General features: G+C 40.4%; 6 protein-coding genes across 6 annotated transcripts; 5 read left to right on the top strand and 1 right to left on the bottom strand.

The window, feature by feature from the left end:
* Positions 1 to 122: 122 nt before the first annotated feature.
* On the bottom strand, positions 123 to 2,458 carry lsm1 (LSM1, U6 small nuclear RNA associated). Its single transcript, XM_079221717.1, has 4 exons — positions 2,349 to 2,458; positions 2,143 to 2,211; positions 1,829 to 1,944; positions 123 to 653 (listed from the first exon to the last, which is right to left on the bottom strand). The coding sequence occupies exons 1-4, from the start codon at positions 2,392 to 2,394 to the stop codon at positions 483 to 485; spliced, it is 402 nt and encodes a 133-aa protein (XP_079077843.1). The 5' UTR covers positions 2,395 to 2,458; the 3' UTR covers positions 123 to 482.
* A 721-nt stretch (positions 2,459 to 3,179) lies between these two features.
* bag4 (BCL2 associated athanogene 4) lies at positions 3,180 to 5,815 on the top strand. The gene is made up of 5 exons (XM_079222494.1): positions 3,180 to 3,268; positions 3,843 to 3,962; positions 4,184 to 4,408; positions 4,573 to 4,842; positions 5,155 to 5,815. Exons 1-5 carry the CDS (start codon positions 3,182 to 3,184, stop codon positions 5,617 to 5,619), a joined length of 1,167 nt encoding a protein of 388 aa, XP_079078620.1. The 5' UTR covers positions 3,180 to 3,181; the 3' UTR covers positions 5,620 to 5,815.
* A 1,745-nt stretch (positions 5,816 to 7,560) lies between these two features.
* Positions 7,561 to 9,725, top strand: LOC306740287 (dual specificity protein phosphatase 26-like). The gene is made up of 3 exons (XM_079222393.1): positions 7,561 to 7,895; positions 8,994 to 9,205; positions 9,286 to 9,725. The coding sequence occupies exons 1-3, from the start codon at positions 7,717 to 7,719 to the stop codon at positions 9,477 to 9,479; spliced, it is 585 nt and encodes a 194-aa protein (XP_079078519.1). The 5' UTR covers positions 7,561 to 7,716; the 3' UTR covers positions 9,480 to 9,725.
* Positions 9,726 to 10,781: 1,056 nt separating this feature from the next.
* On the top strand, positions 10,782 to 12,465 carry LOC306739615 (hibernation-specific plasma protein HP-55-like; the record flags this gene model as incomplete). The annotated part of the gene is made up of 5 exons (XM_079221650.1): positions 10,782 to 11,424; positions 11,527 to 11,597; positions 11,693 to 11,886; positions 12,029 to 12,176; positions 12,271 to 12,465. 5 exons carry the CDS (start codon positions 10,782 to 10,784, stop codon positions 12,463 to 12,465), a joined length of 1,251 nt encoding a protein of 416 aa, XP_079077776.1.
* Positions 12,466 to 13,026: 561 nt separating this feature from the next.
* carnmt1 (carnosine N-methyltransferase 1) lies at positions 13,027 to 16,673 on the top strand (the record flags this gene model as incomplete). The annotated part of the gene is made up of 8 exons (XM_079222599.1): positions 13,027 to 13,163; positions 13,656 to 13,851; positions 13,992 to 14,158; positions 14,335 to 14,475; positions 14,766 to 14,944; positions 15,208 to 15,321; positions 15,658 to 15,761; positions 15,861 to 16,673. The coding sequence occupies 8 exons, from the start codon at positions 13,027 to 13,029 to the stop codon at positions 16,059 to 16,061; spliced, it is 1,239 nt and encodes a 412-aa protein (XP_079078725.1). The 3' UTR covers positions 16,062 to 16,673.
* Positions 16,674 to 17,820: 1,147 nt separating this feature from the next.
* On the top strand, positions 17,821 to 18,637 carry LOC306740672 (uncharacterized protein; the record flags this gene model as incomplete). The annotated part of the gene is made up of 2 exons (XM_079222901.1): positions 17,821 to 18,198; positions 18,476 to 18,637. 2 exons carry the CDS (start codon positions 17,821 to 17,823, stop codon positions 18,635 to 18,637), a joined length of 540 nt encoding a protein of 179 aa, XP_079079027.1.
* Between the last annotated feature and the right edge of the window lie 3,346 nt (positions 18,638 to 21,983).

Below are 21,983 nucleotides of genomic sequence, written 5' to 3'. Positions count from 1 at the left end.
CAATGGTCCCCAAATGTATTATCGCTTTGAATGCCTCACTAATGCATTACATTCTACAAAACAGAATGGGCAACATGGTCAGATATTGGATGACAAAAAAAAATTCAACGCTCGCCTTCCATAATGAAAAACTAAACTCTTTATTGGAGCATAGCATGTAGTTTGTGTCAATAGCAGGCCCACATATCTCCAAATAAAAAGGCTCAAAATATTACTGACAAAATAGAAAGTGCTGCTGTAAAATAATTGCTAAATTGCAGACAGAGTGATCTTACATAAACCCATGATTTTTTCATTTTGCTGTAAGGATCTGCACAAATGAGAGCAGCATCACACTTCTTTCTCCAAATAATTCAAATGAAATTCATACAGTACACTACAGTATACAGGCCCAGCATGATGCAGCCTTGTAAAAAAACTCAAACTCAACATAAAACTTATCAGTCTGATACAAACTGAGAAAGAGGCTCATGGAATCAAGGTTAGTATTCATCCAAGTTATCAGCTTTGGGGATGGAAAGGCCTCGATCCTTCAGGGCCAGCAATTTGACTTTGTCCGTTTCCTGTTTGGCTTGCTGCTGCAACCGTTGCTCCTCCAGAATCTCTTCTATGGAAACCTGCTGCAGGACTGTGTCGCAGGGCTTATCCACATCCTACAGAGACAGAGATAGCAGTTCATCAGTCACCAGACTTGTGAAAAACTCATCACACATTATGTACATCAGCAAACTGTTCACGCTTTCCTCCCATAACAGCTTCAGATTAACGCTCAACACAGGGACCTTTAACATTCAGAATGTCAATATTTTCATGCTGATATGGAGTTGCCACTGTCAGCCAAATGTAATCATCCAATACCTCACCAGATAGGCCAACATCTGAAAAGACACTACGTATATTAAAAGACACTATATCTGCAAATGCATCAGTCTTCAACTACAAGCCCAGCCTGCATGCCGACTCAATCTCCACTCACAACTCCCCTTTTCCAAACATGAATTAATTAATAATGAGTGATAAATGATTAACGAAATGAAACTGAAATAGCAAATCAAAGCAATTATCTGGCTCCTGCAAACCTCTCCTACCACATAAGACGTGGAGCACTGAGCCTGACAATAGTGTATTGATAATTGTGTCTGTTAAAAATTAAATTGTTATTACAGAATCTGGCGCTATGATGCCCATAACCTCTCTGCAGCTATTATTTGTTGCTTACATGAAATGCTATATTCGCTTCATGCTGTACATCCTCTAACGCTGTAGAGGCTGTGCTGCTGAATAATAAGTTTAAGGGACTAAGACAGAGTCACATTTTGGTGTAGGTTTCAGATATCTTAAAACACTTTGTTTTGTTTATTTTACAGTACATCAACATGGATTAGTAGGTTTTCAAAGTTTTACCTGGCCGCATAAACCACATCTCACCATCTCATTTTCCATGTACCAGTACAGCTTATTCTGCATCCTTGTTTACAAAACAAGTGTTATAATTAATGAGGCTTATCCTGTCACATTAAAAAATAAAAAAGTGCTGATATAGCAAAGCAACCTAGTGACTAACCGTCCGGAAAGCTAAAAAATATATACGTAAGCTTTGTTTAATAAGCTTTGTTCATAAACCATATGTTCACTTGTTGTTTCCAAACAATCTTGTTTGGATCCTTGACCACATGGTTATGAGATAATGCCCTCCAACACCCATTTGAACATTTAATGCTTTGTGTGAATGACATAATTTGCAAATTGAATGTTGTTGAATCACAGTTTATATAATTTAAATTACATACCAAACACACACAAATAAAATGAGGATACTCCCACTTACTATCTCTCCAAGCAGCACCACATTCTCTCCTCTCACAATGAATATTCCTCGAGGGATGTCACCAAATTTCTTCCCCACATGGATGCGCTCAACTGTTTGATGAAAAACTAAATTCGCTGGGGGGAAACAAAAGAAACACGTTAAGGAAATGAAGTGCAGGGTAATACAGAAAGAATAACATCTGAAATAAAAACACCAGATAGTGGGAATAGTGTGGAAATTTGATTGAGCCTCTATGGAATTAGCTCAAATGCTTTGGCTTGTGTTGCACCCTATGAGTAAAAACAAGTGTGCGATAATGAAATGAGACATACCAAACTGATCAATGCTTCTGAGGTAACCGATCAGTGTTCTTCCATCTCGGAGCAACACCAGGTGCTTCTCTGCAAGATACAACCAACATAAGCATGTTTAATCACAACATTATACGGTCACAAATGATCCAGTTTGTATCCGACACGATGCCACATCTTGAAACGATTTTTCCGCAAACCACGAAGGAGCGGACCCTTCGACTTACTGTCGATGTCGTCAATGAGACTTGCTGTCCCTGGTACGTAGTTCATCTTGGGCTGTTTTTTATTTGCTTCGTGTATCTTTATGCAACGTCAAGCCATGAATGTTTGAAAATGTTGTTTCTTTCAAGTGGAGTACAGGAAGCGTCTTTATACACGCCCGGGATCAACTTCCTGTAGTTGATTAACCCTTTGGGCGCTGCAACCCAATTTAACGTCGATTAATTATATTTTTAGGGCCAGTGCTTAAAAAAACCCACTACATAAACGTAACACCAAAATAAAATAGTAGATAATAGATTAAAATAGTAGTTTATATAAACAATAATAGGATATTTAACGACGTGTTTCCTACTGGCTAATAGCGTGGCCCGACGCACGGGTGACACCAAAGATTGTATATAATCGACAGTGACAGATTCGGAACAATTCAACATTTTCTCTTGTGTAGCCATACAATTATCTAAATTATTGTTTTTATCTTTCATCCAAACACACGTAGACCTAGACAATTAGACAGTCAACCGCCTGCATAATCTCATATCTCTATTCAGCATGAGTAAAATGCTCCTCACTCCGTAACGAGGTTCGTGGTGTAAAAAAGCCGCAGAGTGAGAGCTCCTCTTGTTAACCCGTGCCCTTCGTTAAAGCTACAGGACTGGACGGGTTGCCCGATCTTGTTGCCATTCCATAATTTCCCGAGTCCGTTCAGATACCTATACGTCTGTGGAAACTGCAGCATAGTTGTTTACAGTTTGGACCATCAGCTCAGATACGTAACGTTAGTTTTGTTAAAGGTTTGTCTTTTACAATGGCAATTAACAGGACGGCTTAGCTGATGCACCATCATCATCAAATGCAGAAACCCGGCTGGCCCTCGACGAGCAACTCGGAAAATACAAACGGAAACTGGAATAACACCATGGTGAGTGGCGGACACAACTTAGACAACCCACAGCCGTTGTCCGCTGCCGCTTCGCCACTCTTTGAGTGTGCTTCATTGTTTAAAAAACACCTGACGTCGTACAGAAAACAGTGTCACCCAGGTAGCGCTGTGCGTGTTAGCTGGACTGCTAACGGAGCTAGCTGGCATTATGTAATAGTTACCGCTGTACTACTTGTTCAGCCGTCGCCCGACTTTGTCACGTTCATCTGGACGTGACGACACTGCTGATAGTAACGTTGGAGGTGACTGCAGTTGTGTCAGATCGTATATGTTTGAGAAATATGTCTCCTCAAATAGTCAACGTGGCCTGTTTTCGGCTAGCTCTACAGTATTTATCTGCTCTGAGCTAAACTGGTTCAGCAAGCAATGCATTTATTATTGCCATTGTTTACTCGGTTGCTGTATTTTCTGGGAGGATGTTGAAAGCATGTGGTTTACAGATTCCCGTTGGCTTGTACCGAGGACAGCTCATCATTTAAATAGTACTCATGCAACTCAAGGACAGAGATATTCCCTCACATGAACTCTTCTGTGTGATCATCTGTGTTCACAGGACGCTTCTCAGTATCCAGGCTATCCCTCACACTACTGGTATCCACAGTCTCAGTCCACAGGACACTATGCAAATACCTACCCCTCAGGATCAGATGTTCAACCACAGTACAATCAACAGGTACAGCTCATGATGCAACATAACCCGGCCCTCTAAATCTGATTTAGTACAGTAGCACTAAATCTACTCATTATCTTTAAGGCTCTTAAGTGCTTTAACCTTTCCCTCACATTGTCCTCAACGGTCAGCTGCTTTGTCAGAACAGTAACATCACCATGATACATTTACACACAGACAATGGTATGTCTGATCATTCAGAACCTCTTGTGCTTTCCCTGTAGGTAATGCCTGCCGGATATCCAAATGGCCACGGTGTTTACAGCCCAGCGCAGAGTCAATACTCAACAAGTGGTTTCCACCCATCCAACCCTTTCTACTGTGCTGACCCTCAAAGACCGGCTCCAGGTTCTTATACTAACCAGGGCTGTCCTGCAGAGCAGAGCAGCGGGCCGCCTGGGCAGCCACAACACCAACATCATCACTATCCTGGTCCACACTGTCAAGGGGTGAGTTCATTTAAAATGTTGGATTTGCCAAATATAACATGACTATTGATTGTCTTTGACAGGCATTCACACATAAATGTAGAGTGATACAAGTTATAGAACCATTTTTTCTTTTGGAGTACTTTTGGAAATACTACATATATCTGTTTTTCCTCTACACCCAGGGTCCTGGGTATCCTCCTGGGGCGTACCCTCACTACAGTGAAGGTGGTCATGCAATGCCTTCAACTCCCCCATACCCCACTGCCCAGCCTCTCCACCCAAACCCTCAGGCCGATGCTTGGGCGCACTCTGGTGCATATGCCCCCCCACAGCAGCAATGGCAGACAGGTCAGCAGCCTCCACAAAACCACTATGTAAATCCTGTCCGTCCAGCACATCCTCCAGCATGGCCAGGGACTGGAAGTGGTGCTCCTCCACCGTACCAACCCAAGGTATGAGTCTACATCCACTGTATTTCAAAAACTGTGGTTTTTGTGATTCTTCTATGATGCAAAAATAAGTGTATTACTTTTTTTTTTATTGTGTATTACTCAGACATTTATTAGAACAGCAATACACTGATGTGACTTTATAAAACCATATTTAGAGAATTGGATCTCAAAAACCAAAATGTCAAGTCTCACCACAGTATAGTCATAGATTATTTGATTAGGTCAATACAAGTTACACATGGTGTGTTTTGTATAGTATTGAGCTAAGGATCATGAAATATCTTAACAATCTTTTCTTTTATGGTGCTGTAGGAGCAACAGCACCAACGTGCTCCACAAGTGGGACCTAAACCCAGGCCAACCCCATCCTTAAATCCCCCCAATGGAAAGCCTGCTGAAATAAGTTCTCCTCCCCAAATGTACAACAAAACCGGGAGAGGTGATCCTAATCCTTCGCAAGGTGAGCCCTCGGCCCCAGTCCAAGGTCCAGCTCCAGCTCCAGGCCAGGCTGGACCTCATCCCCTGAGTGATAACCGCAGCCTAGCTAAGGTCCAACAGGTCATGGCCAGAATGCTACTGCTCCAGGAGGATGTTGATGAGTTTGTTGGCAAAAAGACGGACAAGAGTTATCGGTGTCTGGAGGAACTGCTGACCAAAGAGCTGCTGGTGCTGGACTCTGTGGAGACTCAGGGACAGGAGAATGTCCGGCAAGCCCGAAAGGATGCTGTACAAAGGATCCAGGCTATTCTGGACCAGCTGGAGAAGAAAGCCTTCTGAACTGGACTCATTTACTGGTTTGTGGGTCGCTACGTCTTGCTGTTTTCTTCTTCCAGATCTTCCATGGACACAGTGAGGGTTAAGTCTTCTCTCTCGCTCTCTCTCTGAGCTGTGTTACCTTAAGGTTTTTTTCCACCACCATGATATAAAATGGCATAAATAAGTGGCATGGACCCGAGGCTAAGGCGGTGCAATTATTTCTAACTGGAATCAACCTTTAAAGCCCAATTATGCTGGTAAAAATGATATGATGGTGTGACAAGTGTAAACTGATGGTTGTACACATTGGTGACTTTTAGCCTCAGTGAGTGACTGTGCAGGCTTCACAACCTGACACTCTTGCTCAGCTTCTCTTTAATGGCATGCCTTTGCCAGCATATTGCACGGCAGAGTCACAGGATGATTAATTTAGTGCCACTTGGCAACTGTTGGTGGTCTATAACCTGTCATTCAGATTCATGCTGTGCTCAGGATTGTGGGTTGGTTTCAGTCTGATCAACATCTTTTTTCATCTCCGTCTGTTTGCACGATATTGTCCTCCCCTCCAATAGAGGCCACACACTTAGTTGCCCATTGTCTCTTACTTCACCATTTCTCTGCAGGAATAGGTGCAAAGCTTTCCTTTGTGCTCCGAGTCCTGCATGTAATGTCAAACAAGCACTTGATACAGTCCTAACATCTCAAAGCTCGTAATTGGGCCTAAAGCGATGCAGATTAGTGGAAAAAAAAAAAAACACCTTAAGATTGCTTTCCCTATTATTCCATCTTTTGGATGAAATTTCTTCCTGAGTGCAGATCTAGAATCAGACCTACATATGAATGCCATGTATTTTACTCTAGGAACTACTGTTATGACAGATATATAGGACATAAGGAAGTTTAAGAATTACTTGAAAATATGTTAAATGATGTTCTTTTTATCCATTTTTGAACGCTTGGAATATATATATATATATACATGACAAGCAAGTGAATTGAGTTGTATTTTCAGAAATAAGTGTTCCATCAGTTGCTGTATGTACTTCAACATTTTTAGTAATGTTTTGTGCTTAATGACTATGTTGTTCACAGCACTTGGATCAAGTGTTTAATTTGGACCCGGTTTCTGTTTTCTGTCACAATAATAACCTTGTTATACAAATCCAGATTTGCTCTATAATCTATTTTCATGTTTAGAGCAAGTATTCTTTTTTTTTTTTATCATAAAAAAAAGTGCCATATTTCAGGGGATGGTTTTATATAGTTAGAAAGAAAGAAAAATAATAATAAAATTATGATCACAAGCTTTGCATGGAAAAACAAATCGCCTGTCAATGTGTTAATTTTTCCTGTGCTGTTCACTTTCTGTTTAGTTGGAGAAAAACTGTACAATTCAAGATGTAATGCATGTTTCCAACACAATATGGGAATCTTTGCCTGATAAGTATTTCAATTATTATTAAGTGAGAAAATCGCAGAGAAATAATTAAATGTCAGTATATTTTTTAACCTGTGATCAAATGAATTTTATTTTTTTCTCTCAACTATATTTTTTATACAAATACAGTTTAGAAAGCAAATTTATCCAAGAAAATATTCAGCTCTAAATGGATAGTGGGGACAGATAAAGGAGCATATTTCATTCGTAAAAAGAAAATCTTGTTATAAAATTAAAGAATGAGAAATTGCTTCTTTCTTTTTGTGAAGTGGCAATTGCTGCATGAGTAGACCCTCCCTACATCTGCCAGGCAGCATACAGGTCTTTAAATAGACAGCTATTTTTGATGCAAAGGCATAATACAGGCCCCTGAGGGCTTGAGGCACATGGGCTGGATGCAATGTGAGGGTCAAATGACCCGACACACCTTAGAGCACCCTGTGTTGATTACATCTGAGGCAAAGAAGCCTGAGACTAAAATCAGTTTGGTACAGTGGTTCCCTACAGCTTGTTGGATTGTTCCTTTATTTTTTCCTTTACTCTGGAAGACATGTCGGTAAACTAGGTAGCTATACTGCCGCAATCTTTTTTGTTTTTGTTTTAGACTTTTTGCACTGTCTACCTTTTAAAGGACTAGAAGTTGCCTCTTAGAAAACTACTGTCTCACCACAGAAAAAGCAATGTCCTATACAGCCAAGCTTCCTGCTTCCTGGAATGATAAACCTCCTTCGCGCAAAGTGGAAATTGACCTGAGTTCACCTGGCTTAGCAGTGTTTGAGTTGGAAAGACTTTTGTTTACTGGCAAAGCCATCATCAGCCATGCAGATGAAGTGTGGCCAAGGCTTTACATTGGTGACCAGTAAGTAACTCACTTTTTTCTTTTTCACAACTCTCAGAAACTCTAAGACCATAAACCCTGAACCCTCAGGGACTTACTGTTGTCACCTGGTAAACGGTTCAGTGTGCAAGGCTGTGGGGCTTGGAATTTGGAATGCTGTAAATACGAATGGGACAGCACTTTGCTGAAACATATCACGTTACAATGACAATGTCGACCAATTGTGGGTACTTATTATATATTTTGTACTCCCTGAATTGATTTTATATATATATATATATATATATATATATATATATATATATATATATATATATATATATATATACTGTATAGTCTCTGTATGATTGCATGTGTTTTCATGTTCCATCTTTAATCCTTAATGTTTCTGTGTAAGTGTAATTTGGCAGGCTAAGCGCCAATGTGCCGTCCTCTTCGTTTACCTGTTGTCTACGTCTCCTTGCTTCCACTGGTGACTTCATGTTTGACGTCAGGCAGGCCTGAGGCAAAGTCTGCAGAAATTCACACTTACGGAAAGGGTTCATGAAGGCCTTAAAATGTCTGCCAGAGAGAGCCATTAAACACTTAATGATTTGACAGTGGGACAGAACTAAACCCTCAAAGTCTGTGAGTCCGTAAGGGTGGAGATCTGCATTGGGTCTGGTAATAATGAATCATGGCCTTGTAACTCTGTTGCTTTACACATATTATTGTGTTGTGACAGAGAGACTGAACTAAGCGACCTTTTTTACAAATATTGCCCAAGACTAGACTTGGATTTAGTTCAGGTATGAAAGAGGAACTGATCATAAATCAGATATAGTTGCAGAAGGAGTAACCGGAGATCCCACAAGTTGCATTCCACATTGGAGACATGCGTAAACTACAGCTCTGCTATGTGAACATTTACACTGATGCCTTGCCATGAAAGCATATCTCAGATCTCTTGATAAATTCAGCTCACATGCCTGAAAGCACCTTCAAAATATCAATCGATCACTACAGGCAACATGCAACAACACATGCAAATGGCTCATCCAGAAACACCTGCAACATTTGACTATATTTTCTACTGATTGTCAGAGCCTGTCAGTGAATACAGAGCATTGTGCTTTTCAGACACAGTGCAGAGAACCGGGCTGATCTATCCAAGCATCGAGTCACCCACATCCTTAATGCAGCTCACAGTAAACGCGGAGTACAGCCGGACATCTACGAGGGCATGGCGGTCACCTATATGGGCGTAGAGGCTCATGACTCCTGTGGCTTTGACATGAGCGTCAACTTCCAGGCCGCAGCAAACTTTATCCACAGGGCTCTCAGCAGAGGAGGTGAGAGCAGCTGGATTAGCAGATGCATTTAAAGGCAGTCGGTTTTTAAATTAATGTTGCAATGTTTCTCTGATTCTCAGGCAAAGTGTTGGTGCACTGTCATGTAGGAGTGAGCCGCTCCGCCACCCTTGTCCTGGCATACCTGATGCTAAAGCAGAACCTGACCCTCGTGGAGGCTGTTTGTGCTGTGAAAGATAACCGGGGCGTCATCCCTAATCGAGGTTTCCTCCGACAGCTCATCAAACTGGATGGCCAGCTATTCCGCACACAGTGAAAACTGCCTTGCATTACTGGCTAGATTTAGGTCCAAAACATAAGAATACATATGACAAAAGATAGCTCAAGTATATTGCATATTGTTTAAAATATAATAATAAAATACATGGATTTCTGGAGTTTTTGGAAAGGGACTCACAGCATCTGATCATTTCCTGCATCATGTATTAATTGCCTTTAACTTTTAGTTAAAACATATTTATATTCTGTCAATTTGTACATGTTCAATGGATTTACGTTTCATATAAAAAATGAGAATCTGATGCAGCTTTTGTTGAATTTCTGGCATTCATTTGTCACATTAGTGCTACTTACATATACAATCATTTATTTGTTTTCTTTTGTATGATACAGAGTCTGTGGTAGAGACTAATCATCACTAACATGTTTTCGTACATGTTGCTGAAAAACACCATCGCAGCTTGGCTCGTGCTATCAACCTGTAGTCGCAGTTTGATGCAATGGTTAGACACAGTAATCATTACATAGAACAAATGCTGGGGCAGAGCAAATACAAGGTTGGGATGAAGAATAAACAAAGCCAAAGTTCAGTTCAATTTTTATAAAAAGGGACACCTCCCCCTGTCCAGCCTGTGCTTTGCTGTCTGTGCTTCCACCAGTAAAAGGTATGTGGGTAAAATAATTGAGAGAGCTTATTGTTTTAGCAGTATGTTTTTCACATACAAGTTCCCTCTGGCAACTACGTTTGATGTCTTGAGTTGGAGATACAACTATGCACACCAGAATTGAAAAATCCTTTAACATCTGTCGAGAGTTACCATTGTTAATGTAATTTGTTTAGAAACTCTTCTTAGCCTCTTTTTTGAGGTTCAATGCATATAATGTTGTAATTTCATTTATTTAAAATTAGACCCTCTATAAACTTAAAGTATTTCTCAATAACATGAGTTTTAGTCAATCAAAAAAAAACATTTTTAAGTATAATTTATTCAGAGTGTAACACTCAATACTTCTGCTGATTTGCTTCATGAAGACTGTGTGGGTGGAGTTTGATCAGATTTTACTAACAGTAACCAAAGAGCCCTACTCATCAGAATCTGAATGAAGGCACAGAGAAAAAGAAATGTATCTAAAACAACCAAAACGGCACAAATGCTGGCAGAAAATTGTATGTTTATGTAGTCCATCATTCATAGCAAGAGGGCTAAGAAAGTTGTTGATCAGGGCCTTTAAACCATGTTGTTGCTTCTCGATCAATTAGTGCATGAGTATCCAATAGCAAACATTGTGAAACCCAAATGAACTATACTGCCCTTTTGAACTTTTGTCTTAGTTCACAATGATGCGTGCGGCCGTGAGTTTGTGGATCTTATCAGCAGTGATCTGTGTGGGGACAGGCCATCTCCCTGGTCATGGTCATCATGATCATGATAAAGATCAAGACACTGCACTCGATGGTCGTGCCAACAGCCTCTCAGTGGTGACTTCAGAAAACAAAGAGTTTGCCTACCGTCTCTACATGAAATTAGCAGCCCATGCTGACTCCCAAGGCAAGAATATATTCTTCTCCCCATTCAGTGTCTCTGTCGCCTTGGCTGCCTTGTCCGTAGGAGCACGGGGGGAGACCCACCGTCAGCTTTTCAGTGGTCTGGGTTTCAACAACTCCTTACTGACGCAGACAGATGTAGATCAGGCCTTCGAGATGCTCCTCAAAACCACAAATGACACATCTCTGGAAGACATCAGTGAAGGGACCGCTGTATTTGTGGACAACCACTTCAAGGCACAGCCTGAGTTCCTGGAGACCTTGAAGCAGTCCTACTTTGCAGATGGGTTCAACCTTGACTTCACCCAAACCACAGATAGCGCCAATACCATTAATAAGTATGTGGAGGAGAAGACCCACGGGAAGATAGACAAGCTGGTCGACAGCCTGGATCCAAACACAGTCATGTATCTCATCAGCTACATCTACTACAAAGGTAAAAGGTCATGTGAGATGTGGTTGGTTTGTTGGCTCATTTTGAGGTCACACCTTTAAGATTCATGTCAGTGGTATTTTTTTTCTGCTCATTGTCAAACAGGAAAGTGGGCGACTCCATTTGATTCCAAACTCACCAAGGAGGACATCTTCATGGTGGATGAGAACACCAAGGTTCAGAGTTGCACCATTTATTCAGAATGTTTTTTTTGAGTCACAGTAATAATGCTAAGTCTAGCATGACCTCACGTTTAAACTGTCATTTTCAGGTTGCAGTCCAGATGATGAATATGGAGGAGCGTTTTGATACCTATTACGACAGGGCGATTAACACATCAGTCCTCCACCTGCCCTTCAACAGCTCTTATTCCATGCTGCTGTTGTTGCCTGCCGACATGTCAACACTGGAGGGTGCCATTTCTCCTGCCTATGTCACCAAATGGTTGAAATGGATGAAGTCCAGGTCAGAAGAATATAAAATCTTTCTGAGATTTTTTGTTTCTTAAATGGAAGATTTGACACTGTATAAACAACTCAGCTTTGTCTTGTCAGGTCAGTTATTACTGTCAGATAAATTACAATATGTCTATTTCACATTTGTTTAGGACACATGACGTATATATTCCAAAGTTCTCCATCAAGACTTCCTACAACCTGAATGATGTGCTGACTGAAATGGGAATGACAGACATGTTTGGTGATCGTGCAAATTTGAGTGGCATTTCAGATGGGCACAAACTGGCAGTCTCAGATGTAAGGACAGATAACCTATTTTATTTCACACATATTTTCTCCTTCCCTATATTCCATCCATCGCTCATCTCACTTATCCTCCATTGTGCCTTAGGTTGTTCACCAAGCTACCCTGGATGTCGATGAGGCCGGAGCCACTGCTGCAGCTGTCACAGGCATTGGTATCACACTTCTGTCCTTCCGCCAAATACCTGTCTTGAAGTTCAATCATCCATTTATGGTTGTCATCACTGAACGCAACACAGAAAAAATACTTTTCATGGGCAAGATTATTAACCCAAACCTCTGATGTAATATACATTTTGTGTTTGCTCAAGCATCGCTGTGAGTCACATATAAAATACTCAGAAAAACCTCTTTCTTTGGTCTCTTTCTTTGTGATTGAGTGTGTACCAATCCGTTTGAGTGAATGCCTATGAGTGTTCGTTTTTATACCACAGGGTAAAATAATGATGGGATAAAATATGATCGAAGGCATTAGTAATTTGGTATTTAACCTGACAGATATTTTTTCTAACAAATACAAATAAAAACAGTAACTTTGTATAGCATTTATTGAATGGTGTGTGTGTAATTTATAACAAGATGGGACTTACAATAATGTAAGTTTTCTCAATCAATGAGAAGAGGGACTCCATTTAAGTACTTCATTGAGCAGAGTTGAATTATTCCAATAAATGTATATATTTATTTGTCTTCATCCGGTTGTATCGGAGCAACCAACTGCAGTCTTCTCATCCGACTGTAGGTGGCAGTCACATGCCTCGTGAAGCCTGTTCTGCTGGAATTAACGATTTCCAAGAAGAAGTTTGTTGCATTTTGATTGGACGGCTATAAATTCGCCTCAGTCATGGCCGCAACAACAGGAGAAGCATCGCAAGGAAGCCCGTATTTTAACAAAGAGAAAATGAAAGGCAGCCCCGAGGAGGAGGCCAAGCTAGAAAGGCAGCATTTCTGGAGAATAATCGATGCTTTTAGATTTTACAGGTATATTGACGTACATTTAAATACAGTACAAGCCAGGTAACGACAGTTTGTGTCAATAAACGATGTCGTTAGCAAGTGACAATAGCTATGGACAGATAGGTTTGGAGGGAAAACTGCTAATTAACTGAGATGATTCAAATTGTTTTAAACATTGATTAGTGCTTCCTACAGTCAAGTAAACTTGCATTTTATCGGCTTCCGGTAGCATGTATGTCCTGCTTTTCTGACTTTAGCTCCACTCATGTCATAGCACCTCCAGTTAAAACAAACATAAGTGAGAAATATTGTGTGTAGGTTCGCAATCGCACGTAAAAGGTAACCATGAGATTAAATGATATATGATCATTTGGACCAGCGTGTTAGACCCACACTGCATCAATACACCGTCTTGTACCCAATTGCTGATCAGATTCATGACTTGTGTTACCCTGAGGGACACCATAAAACAGTGTGTGAACCCTTTCTCTGACTGGTGTCTTGTCTTCATGTCAGGGTCCATGTCCAGGAGCAGGTCAAGGGTGCTGAATGTCAGTTTTTGAGCCTCCCGCAGCGACACCAGGATTTGCTGCCAGATGTTTTGTCCAATCTGGCCCGGATCAGCCAGTGTGCGGACCACAACCAGGAGATCCTGCAGGCCGTTGTTCACAACAGCCTCTACATGTTTGAGAACATTGAATACGGCGAGAGGGTAAGGCTTGGCTTACGCAAAGTGGTCTACTGTACATAAACAGTCTGCATATGAAAACTTTTTGTAGTGTTGCATCTTAGTTTTTTGTTATTTACTCAAGGAATTTAGGTAGAGGTTTTGTGTTTTCATTCAACTTCCAGGAAGATCCGCGGAAGGTGCACCCATCAACTACGTTTGACATGGATAAGCTCAAGTCCACCATAAAGCAGTTTGTCAGAGATTGGAGCGAGACGGGCCGGGCAGAGAGAGACACCTGCTACCAGCCCATCATCGAAGAGATCCAAAGACTATTCCCAAATGACCAATAGTAGGAAGCACATATGCTCACTCACACAGACTAACACACAGACACCTGTATGCATGCTAAGACAGTGAGATATTCAATGTGCTATGGTTTCAGAACATCTTGTGAAAATTCTGATGATGTCACTTACTCCACGTTTTCCATGTGATATGTGCATTTTGTATATTTTATTATGTCAGTGATGTGTCTAAGGTGAGGGTGCTGATTCCGGGTGCTGGGCTTGGCCGTCTAGCCTGGGAAATAGCACGGCTGGGCTATATTTGCCAGGGCAACGAATGGAGCTTCTTCATGCTCTTCTCTTCAAACTTTGTTCTCAATAGGTACAGCATATTTACTGCCACTAACACTCCTGGAACTTTTCCTCCCTTACACAACACTTAGGAACTATCACCTTGTATGCATACATTCTACACAGGTCTCTGCTTGCATGATGTGTAGCTGTCTATTAATCACACTTAATTATACGTCATAAATCTATAACTGTTTCAATAATCACAAATGTAACCAGAACACATCATTCACATTTAGTTTTTTGGCAATCAATTCTGACCTTTTACTTACCCTTTGCTAAATACCACCTGTCCTCATAAATTTGTACTGCTTCATTCAGGTGTGAAACGGTGAACTCTCTGACCCTGTACCCCTGGATCCACCAGTTTAGCAATAACAAGAAATCCTCTGACCAAACACGACCAATCATATTCCCCGACGTCAACCCTCAGAGCTTACCTTTAGATGCAGACTTCTCCATGGTAGCAGGAGACTTTGTGGAAGTCTACAGTGAATCAGGTCAGTTGAAGCTGTTTGGATCTTTCACAATTGACAGAAATAACTTTTGTCCCCATAAAATATCCTTTCAGGCAGAGCTTACTCCAAAATTGTATATTGCTTTCAGCAAGCTCCACAAAACAATTGTTCTTCTTCCAGCGGCCTTGCATTTACTTTCGCCAAAGACTGAAAGTACAGTTAATGATGAATTATTAATCGTTGGTGAATTTTGCTCCTTAGAAACATTAATGATCATGTAATAATATATTGTCTGTTTGGGTCAGATTCCTGGGACTGTGTGGCTACCTGCTTCTTTATTGACACAGCTCATAATGTCATTGAGTATGTGGAGACTATCTGGAAGATTCTTAAACCTGGTGGAGTGTGGATCAACCTGGGTGAGTCGGCTTACTTTGTTAATGCTTCGATCCGCTATTCTTTAAGTTAAATCTGCTATAAGATCTGCTATCAGACTATATTTTATTCACAAAGTGATCACATCTATGTTTGAACTGTTCTCAGCACATACAAGAAAATATCACAACTCAACAAACGGATGTCTTAAGAGTAATATATTCATCAATGTTGCTGTTTCTTTTAAAGTGTTGTAGGGTGATTTTTTTATTTATTTTTTATTTTTTCTTATTCATTAGAAAGTACAATAGTATGAAAAAGGGCTGACGTTTTTGGTCTCGGTACACTTATCTCAAAGTTTAAATGAAATGTTCCTTCAGGTCCACTGCTATACCACTTTGAGAACATGGCCAATGAACTGTCCGTTGAACTTAGCTATGAAGAAATTAGGTCAGCGATTGTTAACATTGGCTTCTATTTCGAGGTAAGCCAAGGACTTTAATTCACATTTATGGCTTACCATCATTTTTGTCTTCAGAAATCTAGTTTCAGTAGTAAAACCGTATTTGTATTTTTCCTGCAGGTGGAGAAACCGTCAGTTCAGACCACCTACACAGAGAACGACCGCTCTATGTTGAGATACATTTACGACTGTGTCTTCTTTGTGGCACGAAAACCAGACCTGTACTTTAACAGTCAAGAAGAAGAAGAAGATGACCAACAACAGAGTTCTCCACCAGCTGCAAAGTCATCACGACGAGAAGGTACCGACAGCCTGACGTGACAGGAAATCCTTTGACAAAAACAGTGAACTCAGAGGCGAAGATCAGAGTGACAAAAAGAAAACAGAAAATGGACACGGAAAGAACATATCAGTGGACATACATTTTATATTTCGTCATCTATATTTTTGATGATACGTATCATGGAGAAATGTGCTAAACTCTTTAGGCCCTGTGTGATGTGTAACACCAGGAAAAACATCTGTACATAGTCTACATCTCTTGATACCTGGGGTTTGAGAAGAGTCGGTTACCCTTGGTTGCTATTTTGTTTCAGTGTTTTGTGTCGGCTGCAAGCCATGAACAGTATATTTCTTTTTACTGGTCCTGTCTGCCTAACTGCCTGTTATTCTCATCTCCATTGACTTTCTGTATGTGTGTGTGTGTGCGTGTGTGCGTGTGTGTGTGTGTGTGCGCGTGTGGCGTGAACATTAGCTTTTGAAATCTATTTATTTTTTAAAAACATGTTGCCAATAACTATTTCTACTCATTTGCATTAAACATTGGTCAACACTGAAAATGTAGGTTTTTCATGAATACATTGTCTTTAAAGTTGCAGATGACTTTCATCAACTTCTGGTTTCTAATCACATTTTGGAATAAAGCCAAACATTAAAACATTTTTATCTGCAGAGTGTTATTCATGACAGCCCTTTAACGTCGTTCAAGGACAAATTTAAATGTGTTGTCATTAATGAAAAAGCGACAATGTTTTGTGTGAGCTACATGCTTCATCAATTAGGAGGTAAATTGCAGACGTAAAAAAACGATGTAGCAGTGAATGAAGTCACAAAACTCAGTCATTTGTGTTATTTATTAGGTTACACCTGTGCTTTTCACCCTGTGAATTGTCAAACATGTTTCAAGTGAAAAAGGTCTTTTGACATAAGAAAAAGATTAAATGTATATCAGGCAACAACCTTGCAGTCTTAAAAGTAAAGCCAATGTGGAACTGCCCTAAACTTGCATTCTTTCCAATGACCAGCTGGGGTGGGAGGGACAACTCTGGTTACAACAAGAAGTGTGATTGTATAAAAGTCCTTATTTTAATCATCTAAAAGTTATTTTCCTTCCGCCACTCATGGATAAGCTTGAGATGGAAGGCTAGGAGGCGAGGTAAAGGAAACTTAAGTGTGCTCGATCTAGTCGCCCATGGATGCAGAAGATGGCTTGAAGATTTGGGTCAAACTTGTTTTGCTTCAGCTCCCTGACTTGGATCATGTCAGGTGGTGGTTAAAGTAGCCTGTGGAGAGAAGGTACATCCTGAAAACCCATGAAAAAAATGCATGGTGGGTGTTGTTTATGCTAATTCCAGTAAAGTGTGGACATTTCACGTTTGATGAATTGCCTATAAATAAAACCAATATTTCCCCTCCACAATTGTATTCATATGTAGAAGAAAATGAAGACGTTCATGTAGGGAAATCTAAAAAAAGACTCCCTTAAATATTTTATTGTTGTGATCAGTCATTTTTTTTTCTGAGCTTAAAAGGTGGAACCGAGGACAATAACATGGTCTGGATGAAACGAGAGCATGGATCAGAGCGAATGTACCGCCACAGGAAGAGAGGCAGCTGTGGGCGGGGCCAGACAGCGGGGCTCTCTGATTGGTTATCCGGACTGCCCCGTAATAATTGTACTACCGGTGCTGAAACTGTTGAACGCATCCTTGCACAACGTCGGCAGTGAAAAGCAGTTTTAGTTACAGTATCAGTCCCACGTGTTTTTTACTTACTTCTGTAAACCAGCGTGCTCACATTCATGGCGAAGAGACGTGCCGAGGACACTCTGCTGCACAGCTCTCCCTCCAAAAGATGTTACCGCTCTCTTAGCAGTGATGACCTGCCGCTGGGAAGCATGGCTCCCACCGGGGATGTGAGCCCGCCGTCCCTCCTGGCCCTGATGGGCTGCAGAAAGAGGCCGCACCACTTTGAAGACCCACAGAAACAAGAAGACGCACCGCTTTATCGCAAGCCCGCTAACTGCGACACAAGGAAGCATGCAGCTAGTATTTTGCCCTTACAGACTTCTGGAGGTTTCCAGGGCCGTCGCGGCTCCAGCACGCTCACGAGCTCGAAGAAACGACCTCGAGAGGACTGCGCGGGTTTAGAGACTGTGATTCCTAAAGCTAATGATAAAGTAAGTTCTCGACGACGTAGCAGAAGATTTACTGTGTGCAGCTCATTTCAGAGAAAGTGAGTCAGTGTAATTGTAGTAAATGTCCACTAGATGTCACCCGTACACACAATATAGCTTGCTGTTTCACGACCTGTCAACAACTCACTCTGTGGGTCAAATATTGCTTTGATTATGTCCACACATTGTACAGTGTAACATGTTATTGTAGGCTGCTTTGCACATTTCTCCTGGGTTCAATCCTCCTCCTCTCTCTCTCTCTCTCTCGGATTACTCTCAGGCTGGTGAGGACAATACTGAAGACTGCACATACAACTCCTTCCAGTACTGGAGGGCGCCCTTACCTGAACTTAACCTTTCACTGCTCAAAGATGCGAACCATTCCCAAAGTAAAGAAGAGCCAAAAGTCAAAGACTCCGCTTCCGATGCCATGGAAACCTGAAGATTACAGGTGCAAGCGAGTCTGCTCTACTCTGTCCTTACACGAGCAGTCAAACGTGATGATGAAAATGTGATGCTTTTCTTCCGATAGAGACATTAAAAGCACATTAACGTTTTCCTTGAAATGAGAAGAGATGCAACAACCTGATGTTGCACACTGCAATAGTAGACTCGTCAGTGATGTATGCTGTAAGTGAAGCTCATGCAGGTCTGAGATCTTGACGATTTCCCTGAAGCTACACTGAGATCTGCACTGCAGCGTACTGTTCTTACAGTGGGGACTAAAACTGCGGTGACATTTTAGTCAACCTCAAGTCAGACAGTCTGGTGTACAATTGTGACTAATACATTTTTCTTTAGTGATAAATCTCTACCCTGCAAACCTAGTATTTTATTAATATATCATGTTAATGTAATTAGTTGTGAAAAGCAGGGTCTGCACATTACAGTTTATTTCATAATCACTCTATATCTGATGTTGTTTTGTGTAACTGGTTCAGAAATTGTTGTCGTATCTACATGGCATGACTGTGTTGAAAGTGTTGGATACATTCGATAGAACACTAATAAAGGCTTTAGTGTATGCTGTATTAGAACTTGTATTACATGTTATTGATGCAACTCATTGCCAGTCAGAGCTTATTGTCCCAACTGCTTTTTTATTGACAATAGAAGTTTTCTATACTCTTGTGTGATTTTATTATTGTTTTCTTAAATATTTCCCCCCATGCATTTGTCAGTTTGATCAACAGTAAAATTTAACAAACCAGAGGGTTACATTTTCAAAGGCACCCTTAAAATAAATACAGTATGTAAGAAGCCATGCATTCTAAAGTTGTAGAGAAAGTTATTGTAGCAAACCACATGCGCATTACACAATTAGTAAATACACATTTAACAGACAACACACAAGTAAAAGCATCAAAAAGGTAACGCTCATACCTGCTGCAGTCCATGCAAGGTGAGAAATGCTCAGGAACAGTCATGTTTGTTCGCTGTACAATTGTGTTAGAAAAATGTACTCGACACCTTGAGGTAAAATCATAGAGCAGGACATTTATTCTTCGAAGAAGGAACAGAGTCAGAATCACAACATGATATGTCAATTGCGTATCCTGGACTGCTCAATGAATGAGCAGAGAGTTACCTCTTAAATACATTAATGAAACAATCACAGAAGCTCTCATGACGTCTTCAGATTGGCTTGCATCAGTATGGTCATATGATTACAAGGAACACCACGTTCTTCACACAGAGACATGTAGGCATCCACAGTCTCAAGACTATCAGAAGGTCACTGTTAAAGCATACGTATGTTTTAACAGGAGAGGAGGTCAAATGAGAAGCCACATGCCTTTACACAGTATATGATTAATAATATAACTGTGAAACAGTACTTGATTAAGAGTAAATACGTTTTTCTTCTAACAAATTGGTTGCATTCTTTAAATGAAAATGATTCCTTGACTGTCCTGAGAAGAGCATAGACAGACAGATGTGATCCAGCTGTTGGTCAGTTGCTCAATGGCATCCACACCCTGCTGTTTTCAGGTCTGTGCCAATTTACTACGTACAATGGAATCAGGAATTATTCAGACTTCTTCGCAGACTTTGTGTTGTAGATGTAATTATTTTTGTCAATCAATCTTAACTCGATAACCTATAATGACTAAGTGAAAACATGTTTTCAGAACCTTTTGCAAATGTATTAAGGTTTAAAGTTCATTTGTTGTTTTTGTACAACACATGGTTGCACAACAAAATGCAGGTCAAACAAGAAAACTAACAAACAAAATGGCCAGTGCATTCCTGTGGTGTATGTTTCAAATTTGCATCCGGAGGAATGTAAAGAGATTAAAATTTAAAAACTGAAATCTTTCATTTACATAAGCATTAATTTAGTACTTTGTAGAAGCCTCTTTTACAGCTTGGAGTCTTCTTGGGTAAGTCTCTGCAATCTTTGCCACCTTGAATTGGGAAGATTCATTCTGGCACATTTGAGGTTGCGTGCACTCTGGAGCAGGTTTTCTTCATGGACCTCTCTGTACTTTGCTGTATTCATCCTTCCCTCAATTCTGACCAGTCTGTCTGTCCCGGCTGCTGAGACCAACCATGCTTCACCACAGGCACGGTATAAGCCAGGTGATGAGCAATCCCTGGTGTTTTGTCACACCAGGGGTCCTGTTTTTTTAAATGAAGTTTGTCAAACGCTGCTTGTCATGCCTTTTACTCAAGATTGGCATCCGTCCAGCAACTATACCATGAAGGCCTGATTGAAGGAGGGCGGCTGAGATTGTTATCCTCACAGCAGGTTCTGCCATCTCTGCAGAGGATGTCCGAAGCTCTCCTAAAGTGACTGTTGGGTTCTTGGTCACCTCCGTGACTCTTGCTCAGTTTGGCCGGACAGCAAACTCCAGGAAGAGTCCTTGTGGTTCAAAATTTCTTCCATTTCACAATTATTGAGGCTGTTGTGTTCATGGGAACATGCAACGCTTTGGAAAAGGTTTTATACCCTTGCCCTGATTCAAGGTTAGAAAGTAAGGGATGAAGGTTTCTTATCGGCAACCAATTCGTGGCCTTCGATTGCCATCAGGGGCAAGCACTTTGAACAGATCAAAAGTAAGAACAAAAATCAGCCAAATGTGCACCACAAATTAAACATTTTTATATTTGTTGCATTAGTGATATTTAAATATAGCAAAGCAACCAGGACAAACTTGACCATAAACTGGAGTGAGACAGCAAAGGGTCTGAATGTTTTTATTTTTTTATATATATATACTGTATATAAAAATCAAAAACTAAAATCTCTTTATTTTTTATATACATATATATATATATATATATATATATATATATATATATATATATATATATATATATATACACTCAATAACCCCAAATGACATATTCAAAGAATGTTTTTAGAATTATTTTATATATATATATATATATATATATATATATATATATATATATATATATATATATATATATGAAATCGCTCAAAAACATTCATTCATATATATATATGCAAAATAATTCTAAAAACATTTTTTTGAATATGTAATTAGGGGTTATTGAGTGTAGATTGATGGGTAAAATGGCAATTTTATCCATTTAAAAATAAATCTACAACACAATAAAATGTGCAAAACGTGAAGGGGTCTGAATACTGTATCATATATTTGCAGGTGCTGTGTGTGAGTGTGTGTGACGATAAGACACATATTTTGAAAATCTATATCATCCTTCTTGCCTGCTTTCACCAGGGACCACGTCTCCCTGTCTGCAGATCAGGACCATGATGGGGACACCACGCTCCCTCGTGTCCTCGCTGCAGCCCT

This window comes from Taurulus bubalis (assembly GCF_910589615.1).
Source record: "Taurulus bubalis genome assembly, chromosome: 8".
In the NCBI taxonomy this organism is placed as follows: domain Eukaryota; kingdom Metazoa; phylum Chordata; class Actinopteri; order Perciformes; family Cottidae; genus Taurulus; species Taurulus bubalis.
The sequence above is the reverse complement of the archived record's forward strand: the minus strand, read 5'-3'. Positions and strand labels throughout refer to the sequence as shown.

Coding starts and splice junctions, on each gene's coding strand:
- lsm1 (XM_079221717.1), bottom strand. CDS start 2,394: ATGAACTACGTACCAGGGACAGCAAGTCTCATTGACGACATCGACA. Junction 2,212..2,348: donor TCTCATTGACGACATCGACA/GTAAGTCGAAGG, acceptor TGTATCTTGCAG/AGAAGCACCTGGTGTTGCTC. Junction 654..1,828: donor TGGTGCTGCTTGGAGAGATA/GTAAGTGGGAGT, acceptor CTGTCTCTGTAG/GATGTGGATAAGCCCTGCGA.
- bag4 (XM_079222494.1), top strand. CDS start 3,182: ATGCACCATCATCATCAAATGCAGAAACCCGGCTGGCCCTCGACGAGC. Junction 3,269..3,842: donor GAAACTGGAATAACACCATG/GTGAGTGGCGGA, acceptor CTGTGTTCACAG/GACGCTTCTCAGTATCCAGG. Junction 3,963..4,183: donor AACCACAGTACAATCAACAG/GTACAGCTCATG, acceptor CTTTCCCTGTAG/GTAATGCCTGCCGGATATCC.
- LOC306740287 (XM_079222393.1), top strand. CDS start 7,717: ATGTCCTATACAGCCAAGCTTCCTGCTTCCTGGAATGATAAACCTCCT. Junction 7,896..8,993: donor AGGCTTTACATTGGTGACCA/GTAAGTAACTCA, acceptor TGTGCTTTTCAG/ACACAGTGCAGAGAACCGGG. Junction 9,206..9,285: donor CAGGGCTCTCAGCAGAGGAG/GTGAGAGCAGCT, acceptor TCTGATTCTCAG/GCAAAGTGTTGGTGCACTGT.